Source organism: Dendroctonus ponderosae, unplaced genomic scaffold, assembly GCF_020466585.1.
Source record: "Dendroctonus ponderosae isolate FM_Combo_2020 unplaced genomic scaffold, Dpon_F_20191213v2 Dpon_F_20191213_1, whole genome shotgun sequence".
Classification (NCBI taxonomy): domain Eukaryota; kingdom Metazoa; phylum Arthropoda; class Insecta; order Coleoptera; family Curculionidae; genus Dendroctonus; species Dendroctonus ponderosae.
In genome coordinates, this window is record NW_026017110.1 from 10,447,656 (window position 1) to 10,466,870 (window position 19,215).

Here is a 19,215-nt window from a genome sequence, read left to right on the forward strand (position 1 = left end):
CACCCTGTACATTACAAAAATATTTTTAAAATGTGCGCTCGGTAGGCGTCGGACAATTCATAAAATAATACTTTTTAAAAATCAAACGGTTCAGCAGCAAACTTCCGTGCCGTATAGCGTGAATAACCCTTTATTATGTTTTTAAAAATAAATAAATTAAAAATAACATTTACAATTTCACATTACCTAACTTCAGTTTTTACAACACAACGAGTAGTTAAATTAAACATAACTTGCCACGACATAAATTAGTCTTAACTGAAAAGCAATACATCTACTTAGCATAAAACATAAAATTATTTAACAGTTTGCAATGTAAACTTGGTACTAATACACAAATTCTGAAAGAAATACTAATACACAAGTTTAAAATATTTAGTGTCTTCTGTGTGCCGAGACCATACATCTGTTGACGTGTATAAACATAATTACTGCGTATCGAAGTAAATTGTTTGAAATAAAAGTGTTTATCTACCTATCTGCAGTGCATACACCAACCGTCTTAAAAACACTATTTCTAGCAAATGAGTTGTTTCTATTTAAAAAAAATCAGAATTAAGAGCCGTAAAATTATTATTAATCACAAAAAATATATACCTATATTTAAAATTGAAGAAATTATAATTTCATGTTTAAATGGGTTAAAGTTTGTATTCAGATGACAGTGGGTGCTTAAAATCCCCAGGAGCACAGCGGGTGCTGCCACCGTAAGAAACGTTTGCGCGTGCACAATACACACGCATAATACCTCTTTGATCACTATGCCGACAATGAAGGAGGGATTTCGTTTCACCATTTAGGGATATCTTTGCCTTGTATGGCATGACTCGATTCTAAATATGGTATTGGGCTGTCCCAGAGTATGTAATATTACATCCCACTTTTACGCTACTATCAAACGATTGTGGGAGACTCAGAGTAGCTATTGGTGATTACTGTACACGATAGCATGATTTGAGGCGAGGGGAACTGCATGTCAGTTAAAAATATAGCAAATTTTAGTATATTTTTGGATATTCGCATTAAACTAAATAAAACTACAGGCTTGTTAGGTCAGGTTACCGATAGCAGGTGCGAAAGTACTTACAAAAGAAGGAGCGCCGATAGTTCATTAGTGCGTCAAAGATAGAACAGCACGGCACGTCTGTCATAGACGCCTGCGCATATTCATAGTGTAAGCATTGGCCGTTGGAGAGCGCTGGGCGGTACAGTCTTCGTTGTAGTGTCGCGAGGGTAACCGTATACTCGTTCGTGCCCTCAGCTGTGATTCCGTAGTTGCGTATTTTATTACGCTCCTTTTCTGTGACGTGTGTTTGTTTATATTCCCAAGCTGTGGTGCGAAATGGAGCCTCCTGGCGGGAGAGATTCCCGTTTTCAATTAGGCTACAGTATGAACTTACTGAGCGGAGAATCACCTCCCGAAATTTATGGTGGAGGTTTGGGCCGGCCGTCCACAAGTTTGCAACAACTTTCACCTCGGCACACCATGGTGTCTAGTGCCTGTAGCACCCGGGGTGGACTTAAATCGGACGGGTGCTACGATGATCGCGGAATTACTCCTCAACATACTATGGGGTTCGATTCTAGCGGTGTAAACGACATGCATGACGAGCCCTACAGTTCGCTTCAGTCGAAAAAATCTCCGCCCAGTAATGGCAAAAAGACCAAAGGACGCGTTAAGATCAAGATGGAGTATATCGAAAACAAACTACGGCGATACACCACATTTTCCAAGCGAAAAACTGGCATCATGAAGAAGGTGAGTAAATTTAACCTCAATTTCTCTGCAAGACATGAAATCATCAGGGAATCCTCCAGCGCTGCCAGACGGACGCTTAATTCCGTTCCGTTAGGATGAATCAGAAAAGTTTAATCGCAGAGCAAACTAATCCTACTTAAAATAGGTAAAACCAAAAAATGCACTTTGCCTTAGTAGGTACTAAAGAATGGAGTACATAAGGACCCGAAAAAATAGGTTACAATTAAAGATTGCATTTTAATATAAAAAAAATATGGGCAGCATCATTTTCATATAAAAAACAAAACCTTTTTGACGTTACCAGTATAAAATGCGTTGTTAGTATAGGTTTTTGGTTGTAACGTTTCGGACCTATCAGATCGCGTCAACCGGGTTAAGTCTAGCGTCAACTAGTTTATCATTAAGTGGATTGTTTTTTTTTGGAAAATGCTCGGACCCGTCAAATGTTATACGTAAATTTGAGTTTACCAAATTTATTTATGCAGGATGGTCCAAAACTAAATTACGGCCACCAACTTGTTTTTGCAAACCAAAGCATCTGCTTTTTATTTCGACTTTGAAGTCTAAGTCGGATTCAGGTAGCATGTGCTACACTGAAATTCAACAGTTGAAGAGGAATTTACTATCAAATTAAATGTTCATAATGTGTGCCATTTACGTCTTGACGACGATATCCAAGACTGCCAACAAGCTCTTATTGCAACTTTGTCATTTTTGTAAATATTTTTTTCCTCGTAAATGCCTCGAGTTCTGTTGAGTTTAAGTATAGGACTTGTTTGAAGATTGACAAGATTGCAATAATGAATAGGTTGAACAAAAAATGTCGATGGTCGTAGCTTATTTTTGGACCTCCCTGTATGAGTAAATTTGGTATAAAAAATTGCATTTGCCAATTTATTAATTTGTCTATTCACAGGTCCGAGCTTTTTTCCAAAAGACAGTTTACTGAATTCAACTTCCTATTTTTAGCCTATCTTTGCTGGGGTCTTCCAACACTTCTCCTCTCTTCCCAAGATCTCCATTTGATGATATAGCCGCTCCAGTTTTCTGTATGTCTGACCACGTGCCCTGCCCATTGTCATTTTAGGGAACCAATTCATTTATGTCGAAGACTTTTGTTTTTTCCCTTATCGATGTATTTGTTTTGTGATCTCCCAGAGAAATTCCTAAAATTCGTCTTTCCCTGGCTCTCTGATGTACTTTTTTTACCAATTTATGTTTGATCTTTCTGGTTATTACCCAGTCTCGCAACCATATGTGACAGCAGACAGTATACCCTCGTTATAGACTTTTCTTTTTAAAGTCATTGAAATATTCATGCTGAAGATGTACCTCCTTTAATTTGCCGTAGGCCACCCATCCCCGTGTAATTCTCCTATCAATCTCCATTTCTTGATTTTGCTTGCCCGTTGTTATACCTTGACCAAGGTGTATGTATGTTTCTGTCCTTTTTATTGGTGCTGACATGAATCGGTATTGTTTCGTCTGCATCTGGTGTATTTGTAATAAAATGGGTCTTTGTGTAGTTCATGTGCAATCCTACCTTTGCAGCCTCATTCTGTAGTTCTTTCAACATATCAGTCAATTCCCGTTTATCTCTTGCAAATAGGGCAATATCGTCGGCAAATCTTAGATTGTGCAAGCGTTTACCAGGTACGTTCAATCCTTTGCTTTGCCATTGCAGCCTTTTAAAAATGTCCTCGAGTACTAAAATGAATAGTTTTGGAGATATTACGTCCCCCTACCGAACTCCTCTTTTGGCGTTTGTTTTGTTAGATGATTCATGAAGTCTTATCGACATTGTCAAATCCCTATAGATGTTTACAATACGGTTTATATAAGGTTGATTCACTCTAGCATTTCTCAATGATTTCATTATTGCTCAGATTTATATTGTGTCGAAGTCTTTACTTTTGTGTTTATGAGTAAGTCTTGGATTATGTGTTTATGGAGAACGATTATAAAGTCAATCTCATTTTTTGTTTGTCCATCTGGACTATTCCATGTCAATTTGCGTTTCTTTCTCTCTTTTGGAAGCAACTGTTCATCAGATAAGGTCTTTCTCTTTCTAGAAAGTTTGCTAACATTTTCCCCTTTCATTTCTGGTACCGAGTCCGAACTGTCCTATGTGTGTTTCAGTTGGTTCTGCTAACCTGCCTATTTTTGCATTAAAGTCCGCATACTGATGCGTCGCTGGGTTCTCTCTTATTGCTCTCGCTATGTCTTCGTATATCGTTTCCAACTCGTCATATTCATGTGAACAAGTTGGAATATAAGTTTGTATATATTTTAGCGTAATATGTTTATTTATGTTGATTACGACATATATTACTCTGTCAGATATTGTTTTCAGGATTTTCAGGTTTGTCGATAGTTTTTATTTATTAATATTCCAACTCCTCCATTGCTGTCATCATTTGATTTTAAGGTTATTAAATTTGAACTTAGATTGAATTAATAAATTATAATTTTAATTTAGACACTACTCCTGACAGTCACTTTATACTTATTAAACTCTCTACATCCTATTAAGTATTTAAAGGTTTAAGTAGGGTCGAAACAAATACTGTTTTAATTATGAATCAAGACAGTAAAAAATTTAATCTAAATTAACTTATGAGTTATTATTGAGTGAACCTTTGTGTACGGTTTTAATGCGATTGCTACAAGCAAATTTACCGCAGCAGCTACCTTCAGCTATTACTAGTCTATCTTTAGCTATAACTAGAAACAATTTAAATATTTGGGCAACTATGCTTTATACAAATACTAATACAGATTATATGCAAATTTCATGTCTATTTGAATTTTCTATTTTAGTAATCGTCGAAATACTGCGGCACCTATATATTTTGAATTTTCTCAATACAATGTCATCTAATACACACTAACCTTAAATAGGAATCTACTAACTTAAAATTAGTTTGTGTTAAGTTGTAATTGCCAAAAGTTTTGTTTCTTTTTCCGTACATTTTTATAGAATGATTCGCTTTAAAATACAATCTAACCTGACAAACAGGAACAATGTGTTTATGTCTATCAAATGGAATATGCATTCAAGCCAGGAATATGTGTTTGCGGAAAAAATGCTTTTCTCTGTCGGATTTGTAGGCCAACAGCCAACATGGTAAGAAATTGTTTTACCCACAATTTCATGCCAAGATTTGAGCCAGGCATGACTTGTAATCAGCGTTAATATGCTTCCAACGTGCATCAGGTTGTTGCATTGTTGTTTAACTCTGCGTTTAGACAAAAATAAAATCTTTGTAAAAACCGTAAATAAGCATTAGTTTTATTTGAAATATTGATCATCTTTAAGTATAAACGTTTTGTGGATATGTCTGCATGACAAATCTTATCAGAAAGCTCGTTTGAAGGTGTTGAGCCCCAGATCTACCGCTATACATCGTTAAGAAACTCTGTGCTAACTTCCATTCTGGGTTAATACTATTTTCAACGATCCCAACAGAACATTGTATCACAATAGTGTCTAAGAAATTATAGGAAAATTAAACTTTTACTTTTGACTTTTACTTTAAACTTTAAAAATTTTGGTATATTTTTTTCTTGAACTTTTTCAAACTTGAAACTAATATCGCGTATGCATGCCGAACTAGTTTTTTCTATTAAAAACATCAACAACAACAATAACGCATAGCCTGCCGAATTGTTTACTGACATTATAGCGATAAGATTAGCAACAAACGCACCTCGTGGTGAAAGTGCATGCATACGTCTACTATCTCATGTTAGATTGCCGCTGATAAGTACCTATTAATTTAATAATATGAAATCATTTTCAGACTGGTGCACTACTTTCAGAAAATATTTTTTAGCATTATCTTTATTAAATCGAACAGTTAATAACTCTAAATATAATTTAAAGCCATTTTTAGAGAAGTAGTGCGTTTGCTGTGCTACTTACCTGAGAAATCAGAATAATTCACTCCATTCTACTAATGAGAAATTACTAACTAATTACTAACTTAATTAAATAATAATAATATAAAAACAAGTACCTAGAAAAATAATGAAATTTTTAAAAGTTTTCAACATTTTTATTTTTCTCATCTCTAAGTTCAGTTGGGATTCCATCCATTTCCTCTTTAAATCCCATTTCCATCTCTAAATCACTGTTACTTAAATATTCAGTAACTTTTCGCTTTTCTCAGTAGTTTAATCTCGATCGTTGTTCTATATTTTGGAGACTGACAAAGTTTGTCAGTTTGAACGTCAGGCCAATAAATATTGAGATATTTAAGATAATTATTAGAAAATTCAAAATCTAATCAAACTAATTAGGGCAATCATCACCTTATTGTGCACTGTTCTCGAGCAGCTTTTCGTATTCTTTTCATTAACTCCTGCTTAATTTGTACCGGTGTTCAGTATCAGAGGTTTAATGTGTTCTTGTGTTCTGTGTATCTTACATACGGGGTACGAACGTAGCCTTTCCTGGGTAATTATTTGGTGCCTGGGAAAGTCAGTTGTGGTGCAATGTTCTGAGTGCCCCTGGAAGGCTCTGCCGCAATTAACTCTGATACCTGTTTATCTGTGTCTGGAACTTGAATATTTATTGTCGTCCACTAGTCCACCACAGTGTTTCTAGCCCCTGTTGGCTTAAGTTCTTACACCTTCTGCTATGTTAATGTGTCATTCCCCATTACTAATAGTATATTCGCATATTCGATATTGGTGTACAACTTAGAAGCTTCAAAGTAAGTCACAATTTGACCGATGCTTGTTATTTTTGACAAAAGCTATGTACCTGTAACTATCTGTTAATGACAAAAAACATCATTGCCGCTTTGATTTTTCATCAAAAGATTGTAGAAGACAACTATGTTAATATACAGAGAAAATTTTTCGTAATTTCATGCTAAAATCAAGTACAAAGATCGTAATTTTTCTTTTCGAACGGTTAAGTGTTCCAATGGGCTACCAATCAAAAATGGAACCATTTCAAAATATTGCTTAATAACTAAGTTGAAATTCGAGTTTCAACTGTTCAGTTCAAATATCTTCTAGAAATTCGAAAACAAATTTTTCAATGTTTTTCTTGTATTCTTCAAGTGAGCTCCTATTACCGCCTAAAAGCAATGACGCCAATTTTGAATCACCCTGTATATTGGCGCGGGCACTAGCAAACACGTTATGACTAACTTTCAAAATGTTTACATAAGTACTTACGGTTTCGTGGAATAATATAATTCACTGTCCCTGCTACTGTTCTTGGTACTTATATTGATATCATCATGATGCAGTAAACTGACAAACGCATTTGAAACTAACAAAGTTTGACAAACATGATTTTTACCGGCACTTTCCTTGATAAATCACTATTTTCAAATGTACTGTAAATTACCACTTGAAACAATTATATTGTGTCATTGGTCTTTTAAAGTGGGACTCTATGTGGTAATCAATTTTTATCAATTAAAAAAAAAACTATATGAATTGTATTTTTTCGTAATCAACTAAGAAGACAGTTAAACGGTAGGTACCTACGCGATTCATTCCTAGGGTTTTTTTAATATACATATTAACTTGATCCTATTGTCATTCTGTTTGTTAGATATTGATGATCTTGTACAATCTTCGGATAATATTATACCCTGAGGCTGAAAACTCTATCAATATGTAAACCGATTTGGAGATAGTTATTGCTTGGACTAGATCTTATACATACATTTATTTGATTGACATCAGGGTGGGATTATTAAATTCAACGTCAACCGTCGATATACGCTCATTTACTGCGGGTCCTCAACGTCAGCTTTTCTACCGTTGGATGCATAACAAAGCCGGTGCCGTTTAACTTAGCATTGCCGATAGAAAGAACAATTTATTTTGAAAAAACTATACATTTCTTAAACTATAAAACGTAATATAATGACATCTTAGTACATTTTTGACTCTACATTAATATACTTCTTTCTGGACTGGTCTATAAGCCATCATAATTACGAAATAAACTTGCAATAACCTTAAATTAATTAGACCTTGCAATGACACGAATAAATAAATCCAACTTTTCTGGTTGATCTGTAATAAAATTAAGCTATTTCAAATAATGTTTTAGTTGTTTTTGATTCCCACAATGGTCATAACTTGTTGGGTTCCTGGTTGAAACCACAATAAATCAGGGATAAATGTAGGTTTTCTAGATTTTCCAAGGATCAAAATGTTGATCGTCAATGGACATCAGTGGTCAGGAAAAATACATATTTTTATATTATCTTACATAACTAAGTCTGACAAACGTCTACAAATATGTACAGGGTGTCCCATTTTCGACACTTTAATTGTGGGTACAGGTGACATGTCCTTTTTTGGGCCTTTTTTAAAATGGTAAAATAAAGATTTTAAAATTCTTGCGCGCTCAAGAGATACTTACAGAAAACAAAATTGTCAATAGTTGAAAAAGATACAGAAAAAAGGTTTTATGCAAAAATTTGTTATAACGATTGATAATCTGCCATTTTCAGAATTAGTATACGAGGTCAGGTAAAAAAGTAATAGAACCTAAAGTAATTTTTTAAAATCGAACACCACACAACATGGAGTTTATAACCTCAATGCCCTTTGAATTCCCTTTCCAATAATATACACACATCATGCTATTGGTTTTGTAGGCGATTTATTAAACAAATATTAATTAATTAAAAATATAAATGAGCTTTCTTTCAATAATCTGGACGTCAGGAGCTGGCAGAACGGTATCTAATAATCTGACTAATGTTAGCCATAGATTCGTCACCTTCTTGAGCACTAAAACGTCTGTTAACAGCCAGGTCACATGACTTAAATCTCGCCAATTTTACAGGCGTACAGTTAGTTACAATACTTATGTAGTTGCGTTTCTTTTACACCCCTGCAAACGGGACCAGAACAGTCTTCTTCTTTAATTTTACAAATGTCTGTAATCTTCCGATGATGTTCACTCAATTGAAACGGATCCAGCAATTTTCTTTTTTGACTATTTAGTTTTTTCCTTCTTTTTTACTCCGTTTTTTCAATTGCTCAAATCTCTTTTGTCCGCTTTTTTCCCCAACTATTCTAACATTTGTGGAGGTGTGAAAACGGATAGTGTTTTCTCTTTTATTCGTTTTTTTCACAGTTTTTTTCATAATTTTTTCAGGCCAAACGAGAACTCGCTTAAATGGCGATGATATATTATCACTGCTTTTATTTGTGGATGGACCTTGGATCATGGAAATTGTGCAGGGCAACTGGGCAGAGATTTGGAAAGACTATTTTTTGTGTATTGTAGCATTTTGCGAGATATGAATTTTGTCAGCAGTTACCTGTGTTACGGATTTAGAATATGATTCTTTTTCTATATGAATCTTTGATTCTTCATCTGCTTCATGTTTACCAGGATTTTGAACTTCTGACGTCTTGTCTAGCTGCATTTGGCCTTGCAGTTTGGTTCAGAAGTGAGGGTAGCTCCCCTTCTGCGCATTTACTGTTTATTACAGACTCCTACTAGTGATGACAACTGTCTTGCCAATATAAAATGTTGGGAAACTGTAATTTACACAGTTACTTTGGATACATCTTTATGGATATTGGGTACATTCATCTTACATGCCCTTATTCTAAAACTTCTCGATGATCGATGTGCTCGTCAATATTGGACCTCGGTGTGACGAGTAGGGAATCTGTATCGCAGAAACATTTTTGTACCGAATTTTCTTAAGTCGAATCAGCTGAAGTGGTATAAAAATAGCCATAGAATCTGAGAGATGACATGTGCTCATACCCAACGCGGAAAACATTCACTTGATTCAATTTTAATGATTCAGCATTTTCTCTACTATTCAATCCCGAAATTCATCCATTAGACGGACGAAACGGCCACATGTTCGGAGAATAAAACAAATAAAAAAGTGAAAAGTCTTCGTGCGTCTATGCTTCCGACTTCTCGTCTCAGAGAAGAGGACGGCGTGCCGTGCCTCAACAATGTAACAGTACACAATAAATGCCCATGTGCTGACTGCCTTGTAATTATCTTGGTCACGTGTTTATATATCGCGATATTCCAGTGTTACCTGCGTCCGAAGTCAACCAAGTACGCCCCGAATCACACTATTTTGGGGTTGGTCAGCTTGCTATCTCCATGCAGCAACATCATTCCATCTAAATAGCCGAAAATTTTGATTATTGTCGCCAGATGCATATCTTATGCGATTTTTATGACGGAGATTACCCGAGCCGAAGATGCACTGTTGCCGGCTCATCACAGCTTATCTAACGTTTCACTCGCATTATATTAACAAACGATAATACTTATTTTTTAGTTCATTCATATTATGTGTCATTGAATCGTTTCCAATTAATGCGATACCATAATCGTCTAGTCGTTTCCAAACCAATTCACATTTTAATCTGTTAATCGTTTGTCGCTGATATTTATAATTAGGATGGCTGCACGAAATGAATGACCGGCTAGGTAAACTGCAGGGGAATATGAACAAATAAGAAAATACATACAGCGTGATGCAAAATCGCGTTCTTCCTGTTGAGGTATAACGGGAGTATAAAAAATATATGTTTTTTCTTCAAAAATGTATTTGATAGCAAATGCGGTTCTTTCATTAACATTACTTTAATAGATCTTGCTTTAGTAGAAAATCAATAAATCTGCTATAGGCTGGTGCTGAAACGAATTTAATATATTAAAAAAAATAATAACAGGCAAGAACCATGATGAAAATCTTGCTGAGGTTCCAACTTCAAATAACATAACCTCAAATTAACCGTCGAAAAGGCGATAGCCATTTTTCAGTATTTAATTTTTTCTCGCGCTTAAATTATTTAATTTACATGAAAATTTGTAAAACTGTCTTTTTTTGGCGTTGATTAAATTAACCCTGATTTTTTCGAAATACAGGAGGCGACCAGTTTTCGAGTTGCATTGTTCAAAAAAAACTAGCCTTATAACGAACAATTAATTGTCTTGATCTTTTTTTGAATTTCGAAAGTGTATATTCGGTCATTATAATCGTTGTAATGTTATGTAATCTAATGTAACTTGGTGGATTATTTATCGTTAAACCGCTTAAATTTGCGAAAAACTGAAAAGTATCCCTGAAACATGATTGTTTTCAATATTTTCAATGATTTTCGATTTTCTTCATTATTTCTGTTAATAGTACATTAAACTTACATAATATAAGTTGCGTCAGTGTAAGATTATTACAGTTGAAATAATTTTATTCTAGTACGTAACGCAAAGCATGTTGAAAAGGTTAAATAGCCTTTTTGATACCAATACAATTATGATTAGATATCTATTTGAAATGCACTCTTATGGCCACTTATAAACTTTCAAAATACAAGAAAACATCGACAATTATTCGTGGAAGAAAAGCATGTTTTTTTTTCGGAAAATGTAGATAACTCGAAAACTAGTCGCCTTCTGAAATACGCAAAAATCATGCTTATTCAGCACCAGAAACGACATACTTTTACAATTTTTCATGTAAATTAAATCATTTACGCTCCAGAAAAAAATTAAATACTAGAAAATACGTTTTTCGCCGTTTCGCGGTCAATTTGAGGTGATGTCAAAACGTTTTAACACTTTTATATTTTTCAATCAAACGCGATTTTGCTTTGTAATGAAGTATGTATTTTAGTTTTACGGTAAATGATGTGATTTAACCCTTGAATATTAAACACGGCCAAGCGCTTTCTACAATTACGTCATCATCAGGGCCGCAAGAAAGCACAAAAGTAACAGTTTGCGTGCAAATGAATTAAATAAAAGGATGGAAACTTACTCGACCAAACATAAGCGTACATGCTCAGGAGTGCCGAACGGGACATGCCAATTATTGGTGATGTAGGTAGTCTTACAATTAAAATGGCAGCACGGAGAAGCAAACTAACAATAAAACGCACTAGAAATTAAAAATTAAAAACTTTTGACTAGTCGAAATATACAGTCAGGCGACGAGTCCAACACTGAGCGGATGTTCGAGAATTAAAAATGATTCCAAATTATCATAAACAAAAGAAAAAGGTAGGTATTGTAGATTCTTCACTATGCGACATGCTGATTATTGCAGCTTAAAAACGATAATTGAACAAACCAAAATGTGGACATAGCGAACATAATTGGATTAAACAGCTTCAAGAAGGACAAAACAGCAATTTAATCACTTTCGCAATAGCGAAAAAGATCAAGACAATTGTTTGTGGAAGATAAGGGTAGTTTTTTCGACAATTGTACAAAACTCGAAAACTAGTCGTCTTCTGAATTGTAAAAAATTACGGTTACTCTACACCCAAAAAAGACATGCTTTTACGAGGAAAAAATTACTAAATACTGAAATATGTTTTTTTCGACATTTTGACGGTTAATCTGAAAGTGTTTCGCTAGGAGGTCTCGTTCCGCTGCAAATAGCAAAAAAACCGTTTTCAGCCCCTGAACACCATCCCGATTGCACCACTTCCAGTGTTTTCGTGGTTAAATTTGAATTTTTTTTAAGTTGGAACCTCAGCAAGATTTGGACCAAGAGAAAAGGCAACCGTTGATTATTCAACTAATGGAACCATTAATTTGTCCCTGTAATCAGAGAAAAATTCACAATAAATTGTAATTGATGTAATCATATAGATAGCTGTATGTATATGAAATCGTATTACAATTACATGAGTTTGATAACAAAACTGCACACTTTCTTGCCGATATTTTGTTACATTAGTAAAGCTATTAACCTTCACAAATGACCATTGAACAGCTAAAATATTATTTAGTAGCAAATTTGAAAATGCATCTTGTAGAGCTGATATCTTCAAGAAATAAGGTAATTTTAAATCACCTTGTACCTACTGATATGAAATTTTTAGTTCATGTGTTACTTCGGTTTATTCAAGTTTGACGTACCATCTTGAACTGCCCTGCATGTGTACATCCCGTTTGATGATTCTTACTTAGTCTTATTTCTGGTATATTTCCACTTAATTCTCAATTATTCTAATCTTCACTTAATTCTGGGTGCCTGAATGATATGAATACATTTGTCAGTTGACCGAAAAATGTGGCAACTATAAGTTGAATAAATTTAGTCGATTATTTACCAATGCACTGTTTTAAAATGTCATACTAGTAGTAAAATAAAATTATTCAAGTTTGAGTTAATCAATTTGAAATTTGGATGCAACGGCCAACTATTGATGTTCTGCCTTCGATGATGTTTTTCTAACATCGATATTACCTTTCGATGTCAACATCGATGGCTACCATCGATGTTATAGCATCGATGTCCCATCCCTACTTTATGGATTTATGGCTAGGATTTAGGCGAGAAAAATATTCTGCTAAATTTGGCCAATAATTATGTATACCTAACATGCCCATTTTCACGAAGAGAATCATTATCATTTTTAATTCACTATGAAATGACCAAAAAATGGCCAAAAATGCCCAGAAAATGAGAAATTTCGCGATATGTTCAGTTTTCGTGTGAGTGGTGAAAATCGTGCAGTTTCAGAGTTGAGCAGTTTAAACAAAATGATTTTGGAGAGAAAGAACTGGGCGTAATGCAACTTCTGATAATGTATTTGATGGATTTCATTCAACAAGAACAACAGTTTAGAGTTTCTGATGTGAACGAATATGAACAATTTTAAACAAGGAAATCAGTTCAGTGGAAGTACAGATGAGGTTTGTGAAGCTTATGAGTTGACAAACAATAATTAAAATAGGAGTCCAGCCGATTTTGGCCAGTGCCTGAAAAGACATTATACCTTTTATAACATTAATGAAGAGTATAATGTTTTAACAGTCTCTAATATAGTTCATGGCAAAATACATTACATATTTTATTACTATTTTTATTATAGTGAATTAAATTGAGACGACCAGAAAATATCTGGATTCAGTACATGAACTGACCAAGAACCTGTAACGATTCTATATTAAACACGATTTGCCCATGTAACGGGGCAGTACTAGACATTTTTTCGGCATTTTTAACATTAACCCTTCTAAATTTTGGCCTAAAAATGCCTAGTTACACTAGCCCATTTTAATTACTAGGGAAAGGTTAGAAAACACTTTTTATTAATGTAAGATTGACTAAGAAAAATGTCCAATTCCTACTCATACTACAATTCCTTCAATTCCTACTACAAAGCTATTTGGTAGGTATTGTTCTTGCAGGAGTTAATGTATTACATTATGTTCCTCGAGATGCTACTATACCTTAGACGTACAATTTAGCAATAAACAAAGAGCCCATCGAAAAAGTCCTTTTCAATTACTCATATTTATTAGCAGGTTCCGCAGGTACTTACTCGCTTATAATGTATCGCGCTCTGTACAGCATTTGCATTTTCAGCAGGTGCTGTTGGCCAAGAAATTATTGCTTGCTCGGGTATGTTAGGCATGAAGATATTTTAATAAACATCGTGTAGATTTAATAACGTTAAAACTTTAATTAGGTTAGTACGAAGCACGTTGGGGTTTTGATTTATAGTTTTTTATTTAATTACTGCGAAAAGACAGGTTTGATTCCAATCGTTGTTATTTATGGTGATAAGTCATGACTTTATGATAAGAATGTTGTTTCTGCACAAGTCCTCTATTTAGTTGGCAATGACAAAATATCAGTTCATTAAGAAAACACCCAATTATTATTAATTTTATAATTCATCAGGAAGAAAAAGATGCCATTTTTGGCTTTAATAAGTTGACACGGAAACTTTTATTATGCTCTTGCCACAAGTTTGTTTGCTAGTTGACAAAGCTAGATTGTGAAACCTGAAGACTCCCAGCCAGCCAATTGAATTGGATTTAGTCATGTTTGTAATATTCGAAGTAATTTAAGTAATTTGCTATGAACTGAACCGTCAACGCATCGGAAAACGAGAATTTGTCGTTCACAGTTACATGTCTAATAGGATCTCATAAGTATTTGCAAACTCACTCTAGATATGTGATACTGCTCATGTCTTAAACTCTCTGTTTGGGTATTCTTTTGATATCCAAATTGATTGTGGTAATTAATCTGGAGCTTTTATATCTGCCAAATTTGAACTTAATTGAACCTGTTGATATTGTTGTGAAAACTGTTGTATATTTTATGAAAAATACGCTTTGATTAAATTTGTATAAAAAACCACTACTTACGGCAGTCACGCATCCAGGCAAATATTTGTTGACGCACAGTCATTCTCAAATGTTTGATATCAACCCATTCGAGGTTTTTTAATTGTGCTCTTTAAAACATAAATTGAGATCAAGCAAAATCTTGATTTCCTGCATTCCTTTTTTCTACGAAATTCAACTTATCTATTCTTACGTATGAGTACGGCTTTTAGCGGTCAGTTGTTAACCCCCGTAATCACTTAAAGGAAATAATAACATTTTTAATCACACCCATAACTAATGTCTTAAACGGATTCACATATTTACAATACAGGGTGATTCAAATTTGGCGTCATTCCTCAGGAGTGTTGTCTACGGGTGTTTTGGGCGTACAGAAAAAATAGCAAAAAAAAAAATAATGATTAAAAATTCAGATATTTGCAAAAAACTAGATCAGAACGTTGGCAACAATGTTTTTCAAGGTAATCTGCCTACTTAACATTACGTAAATACCTGTTCCGTAGTAATTATTAAAAACACCGGTAACCGTGTATAAACACGTATATAAGAGACAATAACATACTTTGTGGGTTCGAAGTGTTCCAAGTTCTGCCCGTTTAGCTTCAAACATGTTTGTATCCCAGTCACTTTTCGTGCTCTCTTGGCAGCAGTCTAGGCTCACATTTTGAGCAGATTCTCGTATTTTAAATTTCTCGTAATTTGTAATTTTGTCTTTTCGAATGCTTAAGTATTCGAATAGCCTACCAATCGAATATGGGACCTTTTCAAAATTATACTTAACAACAAAGTTGAAATTCGATCTTCAACTGAGCCCATAGCCCCTTAAAAGAAATTACGCCAATTTTGAATCACCTTGTATTTTGTCTTCATGTTAGTACTGGGTAACACTGTGTTGTGTGGAGCTTTAAACTAAATAAATCAATAGATCCTAAAACCAAACTAGACATTTTAACTATTTTCCAATCGGTTTGACTATTTTCAATCTCATTGCAGATGCGCCATATCCACTATTTACTGATTTTCCGTTTATAGGGATCATAAAATAGATTTATCTATCACATTTTCGACGGTAGTCGTTTCCTTATTAATGTTGGGTATTTTAAACTTCCGAGTAGGTAGGCAGTAATGTCTAGTTAGTATCAAGTGGTTTTATTTTCAAATCAGAATAGTTCACATAATAGTTATGTCGTCCATGAGTATAATTGTTTGAATTGAAGTGCGGAGCATTTTTTTAACCTAAAGATGTAGATATTTCTAAAAATCGCAACAGGTTTTTAGTAAAAAGCGAAAAGTTTTCAAGTGTTTGTGAATAAAATAGTACATCAGTCATACTTGAGTCTGATTCATGTGAATTAACTACCCAGTTCGATCTTAAACAAGCTATATTGAATAAAAGATAACATAAACAGTAAATATCATATGTAAACCAACTAATTTCTTATTTCTATGGGTTAATCACCGGTTTATTCCAGTAAAAGCAACATTTTCACAACACACATGAATTGCTTTTTTCAGGGATTCACTGAAAATACATGTATATTGTAGACAAATATTTGGTTTTGTCGAATATTCTTGTGTGCATAGTAACTGGAGCATCATGAATCGGATAAGAAGCGAATGCGTATATAACGTACAATGAACATTTTTATACTTTAATTTACTGATTATTCCGAAAAGTTTTACACAAACATATCAGTTATGCAATATTTGAAAAAAATAATGATATTGTATAATAATAATAGAAATAGTATATAATAGTTCAACAGTAAATAAAACGTTTTATAAGAGAGGCAATTAATTTTATTTTAAAATGTACCTTAATTTGGAACATTTGTGGGGTTCTACCACAGCATATCTAGTTAGTTGTTTCATATACAGGGTGATTCAAAATTGGCGGCATTCGTCTGGGGGTGTTGTCTAGGGGTGTTGTCTAGGGGTTTCTAGGGAGTACTTACAGGAAAAATAGTAAAAAAAATAATTAAAACAAACAAAACTGAGAAATTTGCAAAAAACTATATTAGAAAAATGGCAACAATGTTTTTGAAGGTAATCTGCCTCATTAACATTACGTAAATACCTGTTGATTCTTAAATATCAAATGCTGGAGTAACCATAGAAAAACACAGAAAGTGACAATGAAATAGGTTAGGATGTGAACGCGAAATTCACGATTTACGAATTCGCGAAACAGGATTCGTTAAATGTAAGAATTCACTTTTTCGAAATGTCAATATTGTCAACGACAAATTGTTCTTTTATTGTCATCATAACAGTTGATCACAAATGCTTTTATTTAAAGGAGTCAAAAATACCACATCAGCATTCAATTATCATCCTCACAACAACCATCCTAAGGTTAGCATTTATTAACCACAACTGGTTCGCCTGGAAAAGTTTGAAACACTAGCTTTTGAAGTGAATGAAATTCTCGGGGGGTTCGTGCATGTCATAGCATAAAGCAGTTGAAAAGTACTAAAACATAATTAAGAACATCTTAGCAAAGCAACGGCTTCAATCTGGAAGGTTGCGGAAATTTTCAATTGCAAATGTTCAAATCTTTCATAAATACACAACCTAATCGATATTCATCCATCTAGAAAGCGAGTTATAAAATTGGGTTTTTGCTGAGTAAGTATGTACTTTATAATTAAATGTTAAATGTTGAGCATGGTTTAATAATATTAAGCGTGCGTAGGCGGGTTTCACACCTTATAAATTAATTGACTGCTACTGTCATATAAAGCATAATTCTTATTTTCAATGTGGTTATCCATTAACGAGTGGTAGTAATAAAGAAGATAATTAAGTATCATATTTCCTTCTAGTTTTATTGAAAACTGAATTCCTCGTTAATGTGGAGCTGGTTTCAGACTTACTCTGGCTACTATTTTTTTTTATTTAAGTGAATAAGTATAGATAACATGTATATTTGTTAAATTGTACATATAAGCTTCAATCGACTTCATTTATGTAAACAGTACTCACATTTAGGTAGCAGATCTAACGTTTCATGTCCGCTAACCATCTCGGAAATGAATATATTGATATATTATTGCTGAAGAGCAGGCGAAAAGTGCTGGGTTTAAAATAATTTTCTTAAGCTTCTTAAGATCAGATCTGACAAGAAACACGGTTTTAATTAACTTGAAATTAACCGGTGTACATATAATTAAAGTCTATACTAGGTTTTAAATATGATCATGGGAATTGGTTTTAATGAATGCATTGAGTTTGAGTTAAAATACATATAAAACGGGTTTTGTTTGAAATATATGGCGCATAATTCAATTCCGAATAACAACCATGTTTAGGACAATTATCTTAGTGGTAGTCATGGGGTGGTTCAAAATTGACCTCATTCCTTTTAAGTGGTTATAGGAGCTCACTTAGACAATTTTTGTTCGGGAAGTTTAAATGGATTACTGGTACATCGAAAGTTTCTATAATGTAAACGAAGTTGTACCCTGTCGCAAAAGTGCTTAGCAAATGAAACCAGAAGGACAATATTTAGAGCACATTTCTTCATTTTCGATGATTTCTTCTATCAGAACTCCTCTACCAATATCATAAAACGCCGTTTTCATTATTTTTGTCAACAACTTGTCCGCGTAAGCTAAATAGCAACTTTTATGCTACCATTATTAATAAAGACTAATGGTGGGTTTATACACGAGAATAAGGAATAACGCTTAACGATTAAGGCGTATCTTAAAAGTTCGTTGCGCATCAGTCCATAGAGGTGTTTATAAACCGAATAGTACCTAATGCTTAAGGAATAAGGGCTTAAGAAAGTTGCCAACTTTTAACTTTTAAAATCAGAAAAATTTAAACAATTTCGAAGCCTTGGTCTATAGAAAACCTACTCATACTAACCGATATTTGAATTTCGACTCAAATCACCCGATAATGGTTAAGAAAGGTATCGTAAAAAGTCTATATGATAGAGCAAAAATAAATTGTAATCAATCTAATTTTTTCAAAGAAAAACAATTTATAAAAGAAATTCAAAATTTCAATAATTATCCAAATTCTTTTATTGAAAAATGTTTTAACGAAATTGAATTCCCACGAACAAAACAAAATCAAAATAAACCTATTACGAACCTTTTCATTCCATTTATTCCGGGACTTTCAGATCAAATTTAACGAGTAGGTAAAAAATTTAATATTAGAACTATCTTCAAAACTGAAAATACAATTAGAAGTAAAATGTCAGTATCAAAACCTCATGATATAATTGAAAATACAAAAAATGTAATTTATAAAATTCCTTGCGAATGCAATAAATTGTATATAGGAGAAACCTCAAGACCATTACACAAAAGACTCAAAG

The 19,215-nt window shown here is 33.7% G+C and overlaps 1 protein-coding gene and 1 long non-coding RNA gene across 3 annotated transcripts in view; one reads left to right on the forward strand and one right to left on the reverse strand.

Annotated features, from left to right (window-relative positions):
* Positions 1–116: 116 nt before the first annotated feature.
* On the reverse strand, positions 117–1,027 carry LOC125505746. The gene is made up of 2 exons (XR_007282361.1): positions 598–1,027; positions 117–535 (listed from the first exon to the last, which is right to left on the reverse strand). It is a non-coding gene; the product is annotated as an uncharacterized LOC125505746 (long non-coding RNA).
* Positions 1,028–1,189: 162 nt separating this feature from the next.
* Positions 1,190–19,215, forward strand: part of LOC109533944 (serum response factor homolog) — a 129,613-nt gene continuing 111,587 nt past the window's right edge. For both annotated transcript variants that reach the window (XM_048670106.1, XM_048670105.1), the window contains exon 1: positions 1,190–1,759. In XM_048670106.1, the coding sequence (XP_048526063.1) occupies positions 1,343–1,759 (417 nt within the window). In that variant the 5' untranslated portion in view covers positions 1,190–1,342. The remainder of the gene's footprint in view (positions 1,760–19,215) is intronic.